We start from the raw sequence: 15,824 nt of genomic DNA, 5'->3' as shown, positions 1-15,824 counted from the left end.
TGTTGTTGTTGTTGCTGTTGTTGTTGTTATTTTTTTTGTTGTTGTTGTTGTGGTTAGCTCTGGCCCAGCCCCTGCCCCAAGGAATGTGCAGGTGGATGTAGGGGGAACATCCACATGCCGCAGGCCTGTTTTGCTCCCGATGGAATCTGCTGACGAAGCCTCCTCTGACCAAGGAAGCGGGAGTGACAGGGAAGAGGGGAGTTTGGCAGACAGCCCAGGAGGAGATCAATCCTCTGTATCATCCCTGGATTCTGAGCAAGAATTAATTAATTAATTTATTTATTTATTATTTAGATTTGTATGCCGCCCCTCTCCGAAGACTCGGGGCGGCTCACAACAGAATAGAACAAATAATAAATAATCAGAAAACTTTAAAATTTATACAAGCTTTAAAAGAACCCCATAAACTAACAGACGCACACACAAACATACCATGCATAAATTAAACATGCCCGGGGGAGGTGTTTCAGTTCCCTCATGCCTGACGGCAGAGGTGGGTTTTAAGGAGTTTACGGAAGGCAGGGAGAGTAGGGGCAGTTCTAATCTCTGGGGGGAGTTGGTTCCAGAGAGTCGGTGCCGCCACAGAGAAGGCTCTTCCCCTGGGGCCCGCCAACCGACATTGTTTAGTTGACGGGACCCGGAGAAGGCCCACTCTGTGGGACCTAATTGGTCGCTGGGATTCGTGCGGCAGTTGGCGGTCTCGGAGATATTCTGGTCCAGTGCCATGAAGGGCTTTAAAGGTCATAACCAACACTTTGAATTGTGACCGGAAATTGATCGGCAGCCAATGCAGACTGCGGAGTGATGGTGAAACATGGGCATACCTGGGTAAGCCCATGACTGCTCTCGCAGCTGCATTCTGCACGATCTGAAGTTTCCGAACACTTTTCAAAGGTAGCCCCATGTAGAGAGCATTACAGTAGTCGAACCTCGAGGTGATGAGGGCATGAGTGACTGTGAGCAATGAGTCCCGGTCCAGATAGGGCCGCAACTGGTGCACCAGGCGAACCTGGGCAAACGCCCCCCTCGCCACAGCTGAGAGATGGTTTTCTAATGTGAGCTGTGGATCGAGGAGGACGCCCAAGTTGCGGACCCTCTCTGAGGGGGTCAATAATTCCCCCCCCAGGGTGATGGACGGACAGATGAGATTGTCCTTGGGAGGCAGAACCCACAGCCACTCCGTCTTATCCGGGTTGAGTTTGAGTCTGTTGACACCCATCCAGGCCCCAACAGCCTCCAGGCACCGGCACATCACTTCCACCGCTTCGTTGACTGACACATCCACGCATGTGTAGAGTGATGCATAGGAGACAACAACTGAAGGATTATTACAAGAGAAAATGAGGCTACCTGCGGTTGAGTGGGGCTGCTGTAATTAGTGCTACAGATAAAAATGCAGCTTGGTGTTTTAGCCTCATGGCAGTTTATCTGATTCATTGTTTCGTCAAGATCATGGTTTTTGTGCTGTTCAAGATTGTGTGTGGACTCTCTAGACTTTAGAATTGGACTCAATTTCACAGTTATTGGGTGAGCAATTGGATTGCATTTACCCTGTGCCTTGTGTGTACCAGAAAATCCCTTTGACATTTAAAAAGGGAGCTGTTTCTGTTTTTCTGTTTATAAAAACTTTTGGGTTTTCCTTTTATCGTGTGATGTGTGTCTTCCTGGACTAATTACCCTGTAATTACGGGCAGTTGAAACACACCGGCAGAACATTATTATTTAGATTTGTATGCCGCAAATGCATAACTACAATACTTTTAGACTTATAATTAACCAGATCATCTTACATTCGTGTTCATTGTACATTTCAAAATCTTATTAGTGCTCAGAATTTCATATATTGTTCCAAATCAATTAATTTGTTCTGACTTTTATGTAAGAAATTTCAAAATTTCCATTGACAGATCTTGTTTGTATATCTATCTCAATAAATATTGCATTGCAATTTAATCAACCGGTTATTTATCTATTTTTTCCTCTAAACAAAACTTATATTAAAAAACAGAACTCCTAACATAATATAATAATTGTATAAATCAAGTCGTTAACATCAAAATTTGTTGTCTGATTATGTTGTTATATTCATTGTATTACTTTAAATCAATTAGTCATTTATAATTTCACATAATGCTATGTGAAGCTATGCATAATGCTATGTGTTTTTCTCTTCTCTTCTCTCCTCTTCTTTTCTCTCTCCTCTCCTCTTCTCTATGATTCTCCTCTCCTCTCCTCTCCTCTATGATTCTCCTCTTCTCTCCTATCTTCTCATCTATGATTCTCCTCTCCTCTATGATTCTCCTCTCCTCTCCTCTCTTCTTTTCTCCTCTCCTCTCTTCTCTTCTCCTCTCTTCAAATCTCCTCTCTTCTCTTTTCACTTCTCTCCTCTCCCCCCTTCCCTTCCCCTCCCACTCTACTGAACTCTATTCTACACATCAAGCGATACATCAAACAATATCTGTACACAAATTGAGAAGAAATAATGGGCTAGAAACTACCCAAAGTATCCTTTTTGTACAGCACTTGGGGAATTTGTGTTTCAATACCTATTCACCTTTTTTGTGTGTGACTATTTTAGAGGTGGCAGAAATGGCTAGAATAAAAATATGTCACGAGGTGGACAAACACTTATTTTCAGCTGTCACAGAATCACTGAATATGGGTAGAAGTCCTGTAGATTGAGTAGAAGTCCTGTAGATTGGGTAGAAGTCTGGTAGATTGCTCAGACCACCCTCCTGCCTGGCTTGTATTAAATCTATCTATCTATCTATCTATCTATCTATCTATCTATCTATCTATCTATCTATCTATTTTGTCCAATACACAATAATAAACAATGAAGGTAATAGAGGACACCTTCAAGGAAATAGAATTAGAGAAAGAATAGAAGAGAGAATATAGCATAAAATAATCAATGAGAGAATAGAAGAAAGAAATAGGGATAGAAGAGAAGATATATGGGTTATAGGAGAGACAATTATTATTATTATTTATTAGATTTGTTAGATTTATTAGATTTATTAGACAATAGGACAGGGGTCGGAAGGCACTCTAGTGCACTTATGCACGCCCCTTACTGACCTCTTAGGAATCTGGAGAGGACAACCGTGGACAGTCTAAGGGTAAAATGTGAAGGGTTAGGAGATGATACTACAGAGTCCGGTAATGAGTTCCATGCTTCAACAACTCTATTACTAAAGTTTAGGGAGTACCCCCTCGTCCTAGTATTGTGTGACAGAGAAAAGAATTTTTCTCTATCCACCTTTTCTATCCCATGCAGGATTTTATACACTTCGATCAAGTCACCCCTTAAACGCCGTCTTTCAAGGCTGAAGAGACCAAGGTGTTGCAACCTGGTTTCATAAGGGAGGGGCTCCATTTCCTTGATCATTCTTGTTCTATCTATCTATCTATCTATCTATCTATCTATCTATCTATCTATCTATCTATCTATCTATTTTGTCCAATACACAATAATACACAATGAAGGGAATAGAGGACACCTTCAACCAAATAGAATTAGAGAAAGAATAGAAGAGAGAGTATAGGATAAAATAATCAATGAGAGAATAGAAGAAAGATATAAGGATAGTAGAGAGGATATATGGGATATAGGAGAGACAATAGCTTTCAGTAAAGATATGAAAGTGAAAAAAAATTCTACGCTAAACATTTTTTCTTTGTTTTAACGCCATTCTTATTCAGTTGATTGGAAAAATCAATGACTTTTTTAAAAAAAATAATCCTTTCTATTGTAGAATTTTTGGCCCTAAGAGATTTATTTTGTGAATAAGGTCCTGGACTCAGAAGCATTGTGTTTATTTTTTTAATTATTATTAATTATTTTTATTCAAGAGGGTTTTATAATTCAGGACACATGGTTGTCCAATGTCTTCTTAAAAACGTTCAGTGTAGGAGCACTCACAACTTCTAGAAGCAAGCTGTTCCACTGATTCATTGTTCCCACTATATGGAAATTTCTCCTAATTTCCCGGTCGATTCTCTCTTTGATTAGTTTCCATCCATTGCTATGTTGGATGGAAAAAGTATAAAAATCTTATAGACTGAAGCATAGACATCATAGAGTTATTGTTAATGGTGAGTATTCTGAGAAGAAACAGGTTACAAGCGGTGTGCCACAAGGTTCTGTTCTGGGTCCTATTCTCTTTAATATGTTTGTGAGTGACATAGGGGAAGGTTTGGTAGGGAGGGTTTGCCTATTTGCCAATGACTCTAAAGTGTGCAATAAGGTTGATATTCCTGGAGGGGTCTGTAATATGGTAAATGATGTAGCTTTACTAGATAAATGGTCAAAGCAATGGAAACTGCAGTTTAATGTTTCCAAATGTAAAATAATGCACTTGGGGAAAAGGAATCCTCAATCTGAATATTGCATTGACAGTTCTGTGTTAGCAAAAACTTCAGAAGAGAAGGATTTAGGGGTAGTGATTTCTGACAGTCTCAAAATGGGTGAACAGTGCAGTCAGGCGGTAGGAAAAGCAAGTAGGATGCTTGGCTGCATAGCTAGAGGTATAACAAGCAGGAAGAGGGAGATCGTGATCCCCTTATATAGAGCGCTGGTGAGACCACATTTGGAATACTGTGTTCAGTTCTGGAGACCTTACCTACAAAAAGATATTGACAAAATTGAACAGGTCCAAAGATGGGCTACAAGAATGGTGGAAGGTCTTAAGCATAAAACGTATCAGGAAAGACTTCATGAACTCAATCTGTAGAGTCTGGAGGACAGAAGGAAAAGGGGGGACATGATCAAAACATTTAAATATGTTAAAGGGTTAAATAAGGTCCAGGAGGGAAGTGTTTTTAATAGGAAATTGAACACAAGAACAAGGGGGCACAATCTGAAGTTAGTTGGGGGAAAGATGAAAAGCAACGTGAGAAAATATTATTTCACTGAAAGAGTCGTAGATCCTTGGAACAAACTTCCAGCAGACATGGTTGGTAAATCCACAGTAACTGAATTTAAACATGCCTGGGATAAACATATATCCATTGTAAGATAAAATACAGGAAATAGTATAAGGGCAGACTAGATGAACCATGAGGTCTTTTTCTGCCGTCAGTCTTCTATGTTTCTATAAATTACACACATACACACACACACATATAGAGAGAGGGAGAGAGAGAGAGAGACAGACAGACAGATAGACAGGCAGACACAGAAACACACAACGGTGTGATGCATTTCTTAAAATCAAAATAGATTTTCTTGACCTCTTGAGCTGATTATTCTGGGCAAATGAAGAGAAGTTTAAAAATAGCATTACAATAAGATGGGCTGGAATCTGACATTATAACATAATTGAAGCTTAGCTCACTGAAATGCCAATCCCGAGGGAACTTTAATCAATTGGTGTTTTTTTTTTTAAAAAAAAGAAAGATCATGCTCTCCGTTCATTAATTTCTGTAGCTGTATTATTTTCTGTATCACTTATACAAACAGCTACATAAAAGAATCTTGAAGAGTCTGAGTTTCCTGCAGATGAAAATTATGCAAAGCGGAAGTGGTTTTTTCTCGACCCTTTTTTCCCTTTTTTAAATATTGATTGCTTTGATGCAAGATCCAGAATTCAGGTTCTACGAGGCCAAAACAAAACTTGTACAAGGAATAGTACATTCTTGCTAAGCAGTTGGAAAACAAACAAATGGCACATGAAAGTTGCAGCTACTTCTTCCCTCTGCAAAATATCACTTTAAAATCCAGAAGTAATTTAATCTTAGGAAAAATACCAAAACCTAGAAATACAAAAAAAATACTCTTTTAGCTTGAGAAGAGAACAAAAGAGGCAGTTTTGTCTAGTGGTTAGGGCACCAGACTAGAAAATGGGAGACTGTGAGTTCTAATCCAGGCTTAGGCATGAAAGTCAACTGGATGACTTTAGGCCAATCACCAGGAGATGTGAATTCTAGTCCTACCTTGGCCATGAAAGCCAACTGAATGACTTTGGGCCAATCACCAGGAGATTTAGATTTAGATTAGATATCAGAAAAAAACTTTCCAACGGTAAGGGTGATAAACCAGTGGAACAGTCTGCCACAGGAGGTGGTGGGCTCGCCTTCACTGGAGGTCTTCAAACAGAGACTGGACAGTCATCTTTCTGGGATGGTTTAATGTATCCTGCATTGAGCAGGGGATTGGACCCGATGACCCTGGAGGTCCCTTCCAACTCTATGATTCTATGATTGTAGACTACTATAGTTCATGGGGAGTCCAACTTTAAGCTCTGTGGACTTCAACGCCCAGAATTCCTCAGCCAGCATGGCATCGCAGTAGCGTTCATGCCCTTAGCATTCAGGTAGCGTATTACAGCAAGCACTTCACACTTGGAGGGAAACGGAATAAATGAATGAATGAATGACGGAAGGAAGGAAGGAAGGAAGGAAGGAATAAATGAATAAATGAATAAATGAATAAATGAATAAATGAATGAATGAATGGATAGATAGATAGATAGATAGATAGATAGATAGATAGATAGATAATAGTAATGCCAACTTCCCCCATGAACATTCTCCATGAGAGCTATCTTCCTTGTAACCTTACTTTCTGTTTATGATGTATATAGATAGAATTGTGTAAATATAGGTATAGAAAGAGAAATGAAAAAATGAAAGAGGAAAAATTCAAACAGTAACAACAATGCGAAACTGATGTGAAGGAAATTGTATAAATTTCCATGTCTGTCTTTTTAAATGTTTAATATTTTTTTTAAAAAAATAAAACCATCAACAACAGCTATGATTGTTGTTGTTGTTGTTGTTGTTGTTGTTGTTAACCTTAGAAAATTAATAAGGTGAAGTATTTGAGAAGAAAGGACAGGCAAGGAACTAATTCAATATATTTGTGCAAAAAAGGAACTGAGGCGCTTTGGAAACAGATAAGAGACACTGTAAAAAGTGATGATTATTTTTTGAAGTATACTGCAGGGAGAAAAAAAAAATCCAAGAGGCTTTCAAAATAAGTCATCATGATATACCAGATAAAGGCAGAGAGTGGAAGCCTCGGGTAATAAGAACGTGTGACAATTGAATGCAGACTTTCAGCATCAAGCAAGGATGAGCAACGAAAGATAACTGGAGGAAGCATATGAAGAAAAAGAGAGAGAGAAACAACAATGACGAGAAAAGAAAAATAAGAGATGGTTTTAAGAAGCCCGGGGACATCACAAGCAAGCATGAAAAGACGGTCCATTTTATTCTCATCTAGGCATAAAATAACATGCAAAGACTTTAGTTATTTACTTTTTTGGCAATATCCTTTTGACTTTTTGAATAAGTAAGTCCTCCCTCCCTTTCTCCCTCCTTCCCTCCCTCCCTCCCTTCTTCCTCCCTCCCTCCCTTCCTCCCTCCCTTCCTCCCTCCCTTCCTCCCTTCTTCCTCCCTCCCTCCCTTCCTTCTTCCTCCCTTCCTTCCTTCCTCCCTCCCTCCCTCCCTTCCTCTCTTCCTCCCTTCTTCCTCCCTCCCTCCTTTCTCTTCCTCCCTCTGTACTGATCCCTTTCTCCATTCTTCTCTTTCCCTCCTTCCTTTTTTCCTCCTTCCTTACTCATCCCTTTTTCCATTCTTCCTCTGTTGTTTCCTCCCTCCCTCCTCTTCCTCCCTCTCTACTCATCCCTTTTCCCATTCTTCCTCTATCATTACTTTTCTTCCTTCCTTTATTCCTCCCACCCTTTCCCAAATGAATTGGAGCATCCCTTGAATATCAAAGGGCGGCATACAAATCTAATAAATTTATTATTATTATTATTATTATTATTATTATTATTATTATTATTATTATCATTAGCGTTGGCAAAATCCCCACCAGTCAATTGCAAAAGGCAGTTTTAATTGAAACAACTTACATCCCATATGGCAACCCCTCAAGTACCTGTATACAGCTATCATGTCCCCCCTAGCCCTTCTTTTTACTAGACTATCTATGCCCAGTTCCAGCAACCTTTCCTCGTATGACCTGGTCTCTAGTCCCTTTATCATTTTAGTTGCTCTTTTCTGCACCCTCTCTAGAGTCTCTATATCTGTTTTGAAGTGTGGTGACCAGAACTGGATGCAATACTCCAGGTGCGGTCTGACCAGGGCCTTATAGAGTGGTATTATTACCTCTCTGGTCTTGGAGTGTATATCCCCCTGTTCATGCAGCTTAGGATTGTGTTGGCTTTTTTAGCCGCTGCTGCACATTGCTGGCCCATGTTTAGCTGGTTATCCACCAAGTCTCCAAGATCCCTTTCACAGTCACTTATGGTGAGTGTGGTTTCGCCTAATTTGTATGCATGTTTTGGGGTTTTTTTGCCTAGGTGCAGGATTTTACCCTTCTCTACATTGAACTTCATTTTGTTCGTTTCAGCCCACTGTACAAGTCTGTCTAGATCTTTTTGAATTCTGTGTATATCCTCTGCGGTGTTGGCCACTCCTGCCAGGTTGGTGTCCTTTGCGAATTTAATTAATTCCCCCTCTATTCCCTTATCTAGGTCATTGATAAATATGTTGAAGAGTACTGGGCCGAGGACTGATCCCTGTGGTACCCCGCTGCCTATCTCTTTCCATGTGGATTTAGTCCCGTTGAGGGCTACTCGTTGGGGGCGATTGGTCAGCCAGTTTTCAATCCATCTTGTTGTGTTACTGTTGATTCCACATTTATTTATTTATTTATCTATCTATCTATCTATCTATCTATCTATCTCTATCTATCTATCTATCTATCTATCTATCTATCTATCTATCTATCTATTTATTTATCTGCACGATCTGAAGTTTCCGAAAACTTTTCAAAGGTAGCCCCATGTAGAGGGCGTTACAGTAGTCGAACCTCGAGGTGATGAGGGCATGAGTGACTGTGAGCAGTGAGTCCCGGTCCAAATAGGGCCGCAACTGGTGCACCAGGCGAACCTGGGCAAACGTCCCCCTCGCCACAGCTGAAAGATGTTTCTCTAATGTGAGCTGTGGATCGAGGAGGATGCCCAAGTTGCGGACCCTCTCTGAGGGGGTCAATAATTCCCCCCTCCCAGGGTGATGGATGGACAGATGGAATTGTCCTTGGGAGGCAAAACTCACAGCTACTCCGTCTTATCCGGGTTGAGCTTGAGTCTGTTGACACCCATCCAGGCCCCAACAGCCTCCAGGCACCGGCACATCACGTTGATTGGACATGGGGTGGAGATGTAAAGCTGGGTATCATCAGCGTACTGATGATACCTCACCCCATGCCCTTGGATGATCTCACCCAGCGGTTTCATGTAGATATTGAATAGCAGGGGGGAGAGGACCGACCCCTGAGGCACCCCACAAGGGAGAGACCTCGGGGTCGACCTCTGCCCCCCCACTAACACCGACTGCGACCGACCGGAGAGGTAGGACACCTTGATTTGGGCTGGAAGAATCTGGAATATTCTATTGGCGGAAGTAATGAGTCCTCCTTGATCTTTTTTTAAAAAATACATTTTTTGGCACCTTGAAACTCTTCAGCTACTTCTTCAAAGCAAGACTTTCCAAAAAATCAACATCAAACGATTATCGCTATAGGTAAAATATAGTAATTACCCAGCCTGAGAATCTTATTAAATCTCTCCGTAACGTAATGAGTTTACTTAACTAGACCTGAAATTCCCAGCAGGATATCTTGGGCTGAAGAGAGGCGGGGGTGATATGTATTTATTTTAAAGATTTGTTTACCCTCTTTTTCACAGCTCAAGACAGCTTACAAACTAACAGACTAATTAAATAAAAGAAACATCAATATTTAAACACTAAGGTAAAACAATTTGTACCGTTCCGTTGAAGATACTGGGCAAGTTTGAACACAAAATAAGGGCTGGCCAAAAAGGACTGAATTTGGGAGAGATTTTATTATTGCTGAGCATCGGATTTTTCAGATCTGGACCAAATATTAAGAAGTTTGGTCCTTTCACCTGAGATTCCTATATTAAAAGAAGAATAGCAATCTCGTGGTGTCATCACAAAGGGACAGTTTGGGTAATGGTGGTGGGGTTTTATTTATTTATTTATTTATTCTTAATGAACTCAATCTGTATAGTCTGGAGGACGGAAGGAAAAGGGGGGACATGATCGAAACATTTAAATATGTTAAAGGGTTAAATAAGGTCCAGGAGGGAAGTGTTTTTAATAGGAAAGTGAACACAAGAAAAAGGGGACACAATCTGAAGTTAGTTGGGGGAAAGATCAAAAGCAACATGAGAAAATATTATTTTACTGAAAGAGTAGTAGATTCTTGGAACAAACTTCCAGCAGACGTGGTTGGTAAATCCACAGTAACTGAATTTAAACATGCCTGGGATAAACATATATCCATCCTAAGATAGTCTTCGGAGAGGGGCGGCATACAAATCTAATAAAATAAATAAATAAGATAAAATACAGGAAGTAGTATAAGGGCAGACTAGATGGACCATGAGGTCTTTTTCTGCCGTCAGACTTCTATGTTTCTATGTTTCTATTTTACAATTCTGCTTTAAATTGTGCTAAATATATTTTGAAGAATGTCTCGTATCTTTCATTTAAGAACTTTCAGTAAACAACACCATGAAATTGGAACTGTGTGCTCCAGTTTGAGTTTGAGTTTGAAGAAAACAAAAGTAAAGGAAGAAGGGAAAGGAAGAAAGGAAAAGGGGAAAAAAGGGAAAGGAAAGGATGAAGAAAATAGAAAGAGAAGGAAGGAAAGGAAAAGAAAAGAAGTAAAAAAAGGAAAGGAAAGGAGGAAGAAAATAGAAGGAAAGAGAAGGAGAGGAAAGGAAGAAAGGAAAGGAAAGGAAAGAAGGAAGAAAATAGAAGAGAAGAGAAGGAAGGGAATAAATGAAAGGAAAAGAAAAGAAAAGAAAGGAAGAAGAAAATAGAAGGGAAGAGAAGGAAAGGAAAAGGAAAGCAAAGGAGGAAGAAAATAGAAGGAAAGAGAAGATAATGAAAGGAAAGGAAAAGAAAAAAGGAAAGGAAAGGAAAGGAAAAGAAATGGGGTATAGGAAAAAGTGGAAGCAGAGGAGGAGAAAAAAGAAGGAGAGGAGAAGGAGAATGATAAAGAGGAAGAGGAGGAGAAGGAGAGAGAAGGGAAGAGAAGGGGAGGGAAGTCTTATTTTTGATGAAGTCCAGTTCACAAAACAACACAACAGCAACAGCAACAGCAACAGCAACAGCAACAATAATAATTTATTAGATTTGTATGCCGCCACTCTCCGAAGACAAGGGGAACATATTGTTTGCAAATATACACGGAAAAAGGGCACTTCAAGCCTCAAGTATATTTATATACTTGGGGGTGGGCTTAAAAAAATTTAGCAAGGGGCACTCTGCCCAGTTGCTGGGTGGGTGTGGCCATGGTGGGCGTGGCCTAGTTGTGTTTTTGCCCTCCCTGGGCTCCTGCCTTTTCTGGCCCTGTTTCCTCCCAGGAGATTCCTAGAGAGGCCCCACAGAGGTTTCTCCCCTCCTTTTCCAGCCCTGTTTCCTCCAAGGAGATTCCTAGAGAGGCCCCACAGAGGCTTCTCCCCACCTTTCCCAGCCCTGTTTCCTCCAAGGAGATTCCTAGAGAGGCCCCACAGAGCCTTCTCCCCACCTTTTCCAGCCCTGTTTCCTCCAAGGAGATTCCTAGAAAGGCCCCATGGATGCTTCTCCCTGCTTTTTCCGGTTACAGTTTCGGACACTCGAGTTTGTAAGTGGAAAATGGTTCTTGAGAAGAGGCAAAAAAAATCTTGAACCCTCGGTTCTTATCTAGAAAAGTTCGTAAGTAGAGGCCTTCTTATGTAGAGGTACCACTGTACTGCCTTTATTATTTTTATGAATAATTCAATGTAGTGAACATATCCAACCTATCTTCCTCCTCCATTTTCCCCCACAATAACAACAACTCTGAGGTAGATTGGGCTGAGAGGGAGTGTGTGACTGACCCAAGTTCTCTACAGGTCTTTCATGGTTGAGGCAGGATTTGAACTCATGGACTCCTGGCTTCTAGTCTGGTGCCTACTTCTCTATATGTGAGCTACACACAGCTGCTTTGTAATTATTCATTAAGTTAAGATTAGAGAGCAAATGTGTTTGTGCGCCTCACGCATTTGGAACTGGCAGATAAATAACTTTGATAAGGCCTATTAACCTAACAGCCATTCTATTGATTAACAAGGAGAACAATTTTATCTATCTGCCACAATTAACTGTTCCTTTAATGGCCCTTTTGGCTAATTTAATTGTTTCTCAGTCATATTAAAAATACAGCACATCCCTTCCTCCTAGTTCCATCCCATCTTCCCATCTGCTTATTTATTTATTTATTTTATTTTATTTATTTTATTTATTTAGTGGGTGGGTGGGTGGGTAGGTTGGTAGGTAGGTAGGTAGAAAGGTAGATCGATAGATGGATGGATAGATAGATAGATAGATAGATAATTATCATTGGATAGAGGTAGATAGGTATAGGTAGATAGTTAGATTGATTGATTGATTGATTAATTGATTGATTGATTGATTATAGATGGGTAGATAGATGGATAGATACATGATAGATACATGATAAATAGAAAGATAGAAATAGATAGGTGATAGATGATAAATATAGACAGAAACAGATAGATAGATAGATAGATAGATAGATAGATAGATAGATAGATGATAGATGATAGATGATAGATGATAGATAGATAGATAGATAATGATAGATAGATAGATAGATAGATAGATAGATAGATAGATAGATAGATAGATGATAGGTAGGTAGGTAGGTATGTAGGTAGATAGAAGAAAAAAAGAAAGAATGAATGAATGAATGAAAGAAAGAAAGAAGAAAGAAAGGAAGAAGAAAGAAAGAAAGAAAGAAAGAAAGAAAGAAAGAAAGAAAGAAAGAAAGAAAGAAAGAAAAAACCAGAACAACATTGAAATCATCTCAACGGTTGACAGGAGAAATTATTGGGAAGAGAGTCAAGCCTCATTGGTAACAAGCTAAGCAGTAAAGGTGCCTGCACTTCGACCCTGTTCATCAGGATGAAATACCAGGTTAAAACAAAGGTTAAAAAATGACAAGAATTGCTTTATCGAAGTTTGCATCCATCTCCCGAGTCTCCTGAGTCAATACATAACATTAGGATGCTAAGGAAAGAGATGAAATGGACTTCACTTCCATTCAAGCTTCAGTGATCAAGTTCTTTTGGTCTGCAAAAAATGATGCCACTGTGAAATTTTATGAGCCCTATTCTTTCCCCCCAGCTGCCTCTGCACTCAGTCGTTCCTCACGGAGGTAATGGATGATAAAGACGAAGAGATTTTATAGGCTTTAAGGCTTGCTATCCTTGGACGCCATCAGAACAAAGAGGTATGAGCTGGTTCACCATCAGCAGATCAAAGAAGGATTTAAGATTGTGTACCTTGGCCATGAGATGAATCCAGTGTCAAAGAGACATGGTGGGTGCAAGAGACTGCTGTGTGTTGTCCTGGGACCAGCCACAAATAAGAAAGACCCTGATTTTGACAATTTGAGGCAGAATTTGAGGGCTCCAGTTAGTCAAATACAGCAGAAAGGAAATTCAACTGGAATGGCTGATCTTCATTTTTATTTATTTATTATTTATTTATTATTTAGATTTGTATGCCGCCGCTCTCCGAAGACTCATTGCCAAACACATTGTTTATTTGTCAAAACCAGGCCATCAAAGAAATAATGGCTGGACACCATCAAAGCTGACACCAATCAGAGCACAGAGAAACTGAAAGAACTGTTGAAAGTTTGGAACTTGTGGAAGGAGGGAGAGAGGGAGGAAGAGGGAGGAAGAGAGGGGGGAGGAGGGAGGGGTGGATGGATGGAGGGATGGATTTATAGATAGATAGATAGACAGACAGATAAATGATAGATAAATAAATAGATAGATGGATAGATAGATGGATGGATGGATGGATGGATGGATGGATGGATAGACGGATAGACAGACAGACAAACAGACGATGATGATGACAGACAGACAGACAGACAGACAGACAGATAGATAGATAGATGATAGATGATAGATGATAGATGATAGATGATAGATGATAGATGATAGATGATAGATGATAGATGATAGATGATAGATGATAGATAGATAGATAGACAGACAGACAGACAGACAGTTAGACAGATACAGATGGACTGACAGACAGGTGCTACCCCAGGAGGAGATAGGGAGAGATAGATGATGATAGATAGATAGACAGACAGACAGACAGATAGACAGACAGACGGTCTGACAGGCAGGCAGGCAGGCAGGCAGATAGACAGATACAGACGGACTGATAGACAGGTGCTACCCCCAGAGCAGATAGGGAGAGATAGATGATGATAGATAGATAGATAGATAGATAGATAGATAGATAGATAGATAGATAGATAGATAGATAGACAGACAGACAGACAGATAGACAGACCGACAGGCAGGCAGGCAGGCAGGCAGGCAGGTAGGTAATTACGGAGGTAGATGATGGACAAGTGAACAGATGAACTGACAGACAGATAGGCAGACATACAGATAAATGGATAAAAGAGATAGATACAGCTATAGATGTACAGCTATTGATAGATGTAGTTATAGACAGACAGACAGACAGATGATAGATAGATAGATAGATAGATAGATAGATCGAAAGAAAGAAAGAAAGAAAGAAAGAAAGAAATAGAATGGATAGACAGAGATAGTCAGATGAGCAAAGAAGCGAGAGAAAAAGGAAGAGAGGATTCCACTACCAGAAAAAGACATGGCTATCAACTAGAAAGACTTAAAAGGACATATATATAAATCAGTGAGAAGGAAACTACATTCAGTGAACCATCAAACCTGATTCATTATTTTCAATGTGAGGGTTCCAAAATTGTTCAGGCACACCATCCAAAATAGCAGAAGGAGAAGAATCTCTAAACCGTATGTCTTTATGCAAATGAATCTGTCCAGACAAGGTCCCAGGTGGAATTATCAAAGAAAGTACAGACATAAAATATGCCACTCGGTTTTAGCTTCTCCAGCTGTTGAGTTTCTCGAGGCTTCTCCTTGTTGCCCTTCGCATAAAAGTAGCTGGCAATTAAATCTGAGTTTTAACCACTTCCCAAAGGAGGAGGAGGAGAATGGAAGAGAGAAAGAGAAAAGTTCTTGAACATTTATTTATTTGGACAAGTATGTATTAGAAATCAGAGTTTTTCAAACTTGGCAACTTTAAGACTTGTGGACTTCAACTCCCAGAATTCTCCAGCCAGATCCATAGCTCCATACTTGGCTGGAGAGTTCTGGGAGTTGAAGTCCACAAGGCTTAAAGTTGCCAAGTTTGAGGACCTCTATATTAGATAATACACAGAAGTATAAACATGATTTGAATACATGTAATGAATTCGGAAAAATGGGGGACAGTAGATTACACAATAGATTAGGTGTTAACTCAATCTTAGGTAGCTTCTGCTCCAGTAATCTCACACTACTAACCAGAGCTTACAAAACTTTCGCCAGACCCATCCTCGAATACAGCTCATCTGTTTGGAACCCATACCACATCACGGACATTAACACCCTCGAAAATGTCCAAAGATACTTCACAAGAAGAGCCCTTCATTCCTCTACCCTTAACAGAATACCCTACGAAACTAGATTTACAATCCTGGGTCTTGAAAGCTTAGAACTACGACACCTTAAACATGATCTAAGTATTTCCCACAAGATCATATGCTGCAATGTCCTGCCTGTCAAAGACTACTTCAGCTTCAACCACAACAACACAAGAGCACACAACAGATTCAAGCTTAATATTAACCGCTCCAAACCTGACTGTAAAAAATACGACTTTAGTAATCAGTTTGTCGA

The 15,824-nt window shown here is 40.0% G+C and overlaps 1 protein-coding gene across 1 annotated transcript in view; it reads right to left on the bottom strand.

Moving 5' to 3' along the window:
• The window catches only part of LOC139170022 (uncharacterized), a 36,769-nt gene extending 21,290 nt beyond the window's left edge, over positions 1-15,479 (bottom strand). The window contains exons 1-4 of the mRNA XM_070756723.1: positions 15,476-15,479; positions 13,850-14,131; positions 12,561-12,738; positions 12,423-12,432 (exon numbers count right to left, since the gene is read on the bottom strand). Of these exons, the coding sequence (XP_070612824.1) occupies positions 12,423-12,432; positions 12,561-12,738; positions 13,850-14,131; positions 15,476-15,479 (474 nt within the window). The remainder of the gene's footprint in view (positions 1-12,422; positions 12,433-12,560; positions 12,739-13,849; positions 14,132-15,475) is intronic.
• Positions 15,480-15,824: the final 345 nt, after the last annotated feature.

Source organism: Erythrolamprus reginae, chromosome 7, assembly GCF_031021105.1.
Source record: "Erythrolamprus reginae isolate rEryReg1 chromosome 7, rEryReg1.hap1, whole genome shotgun sequence".
In the NCBI taxonomy this organism is placed as follows: domain Eukaryota; kingdom Metazoa; phylum Chordata; class Lepidosauria; order Squamata; family Dipsadidae; genus Erythrolamprus; species Erythrolamprus reginae.
The sequence above is the reverse complement of the archived record's forward strand: the minus strand, read 5'-3'. Positions and strand labels throughout refer to the sequence as shown.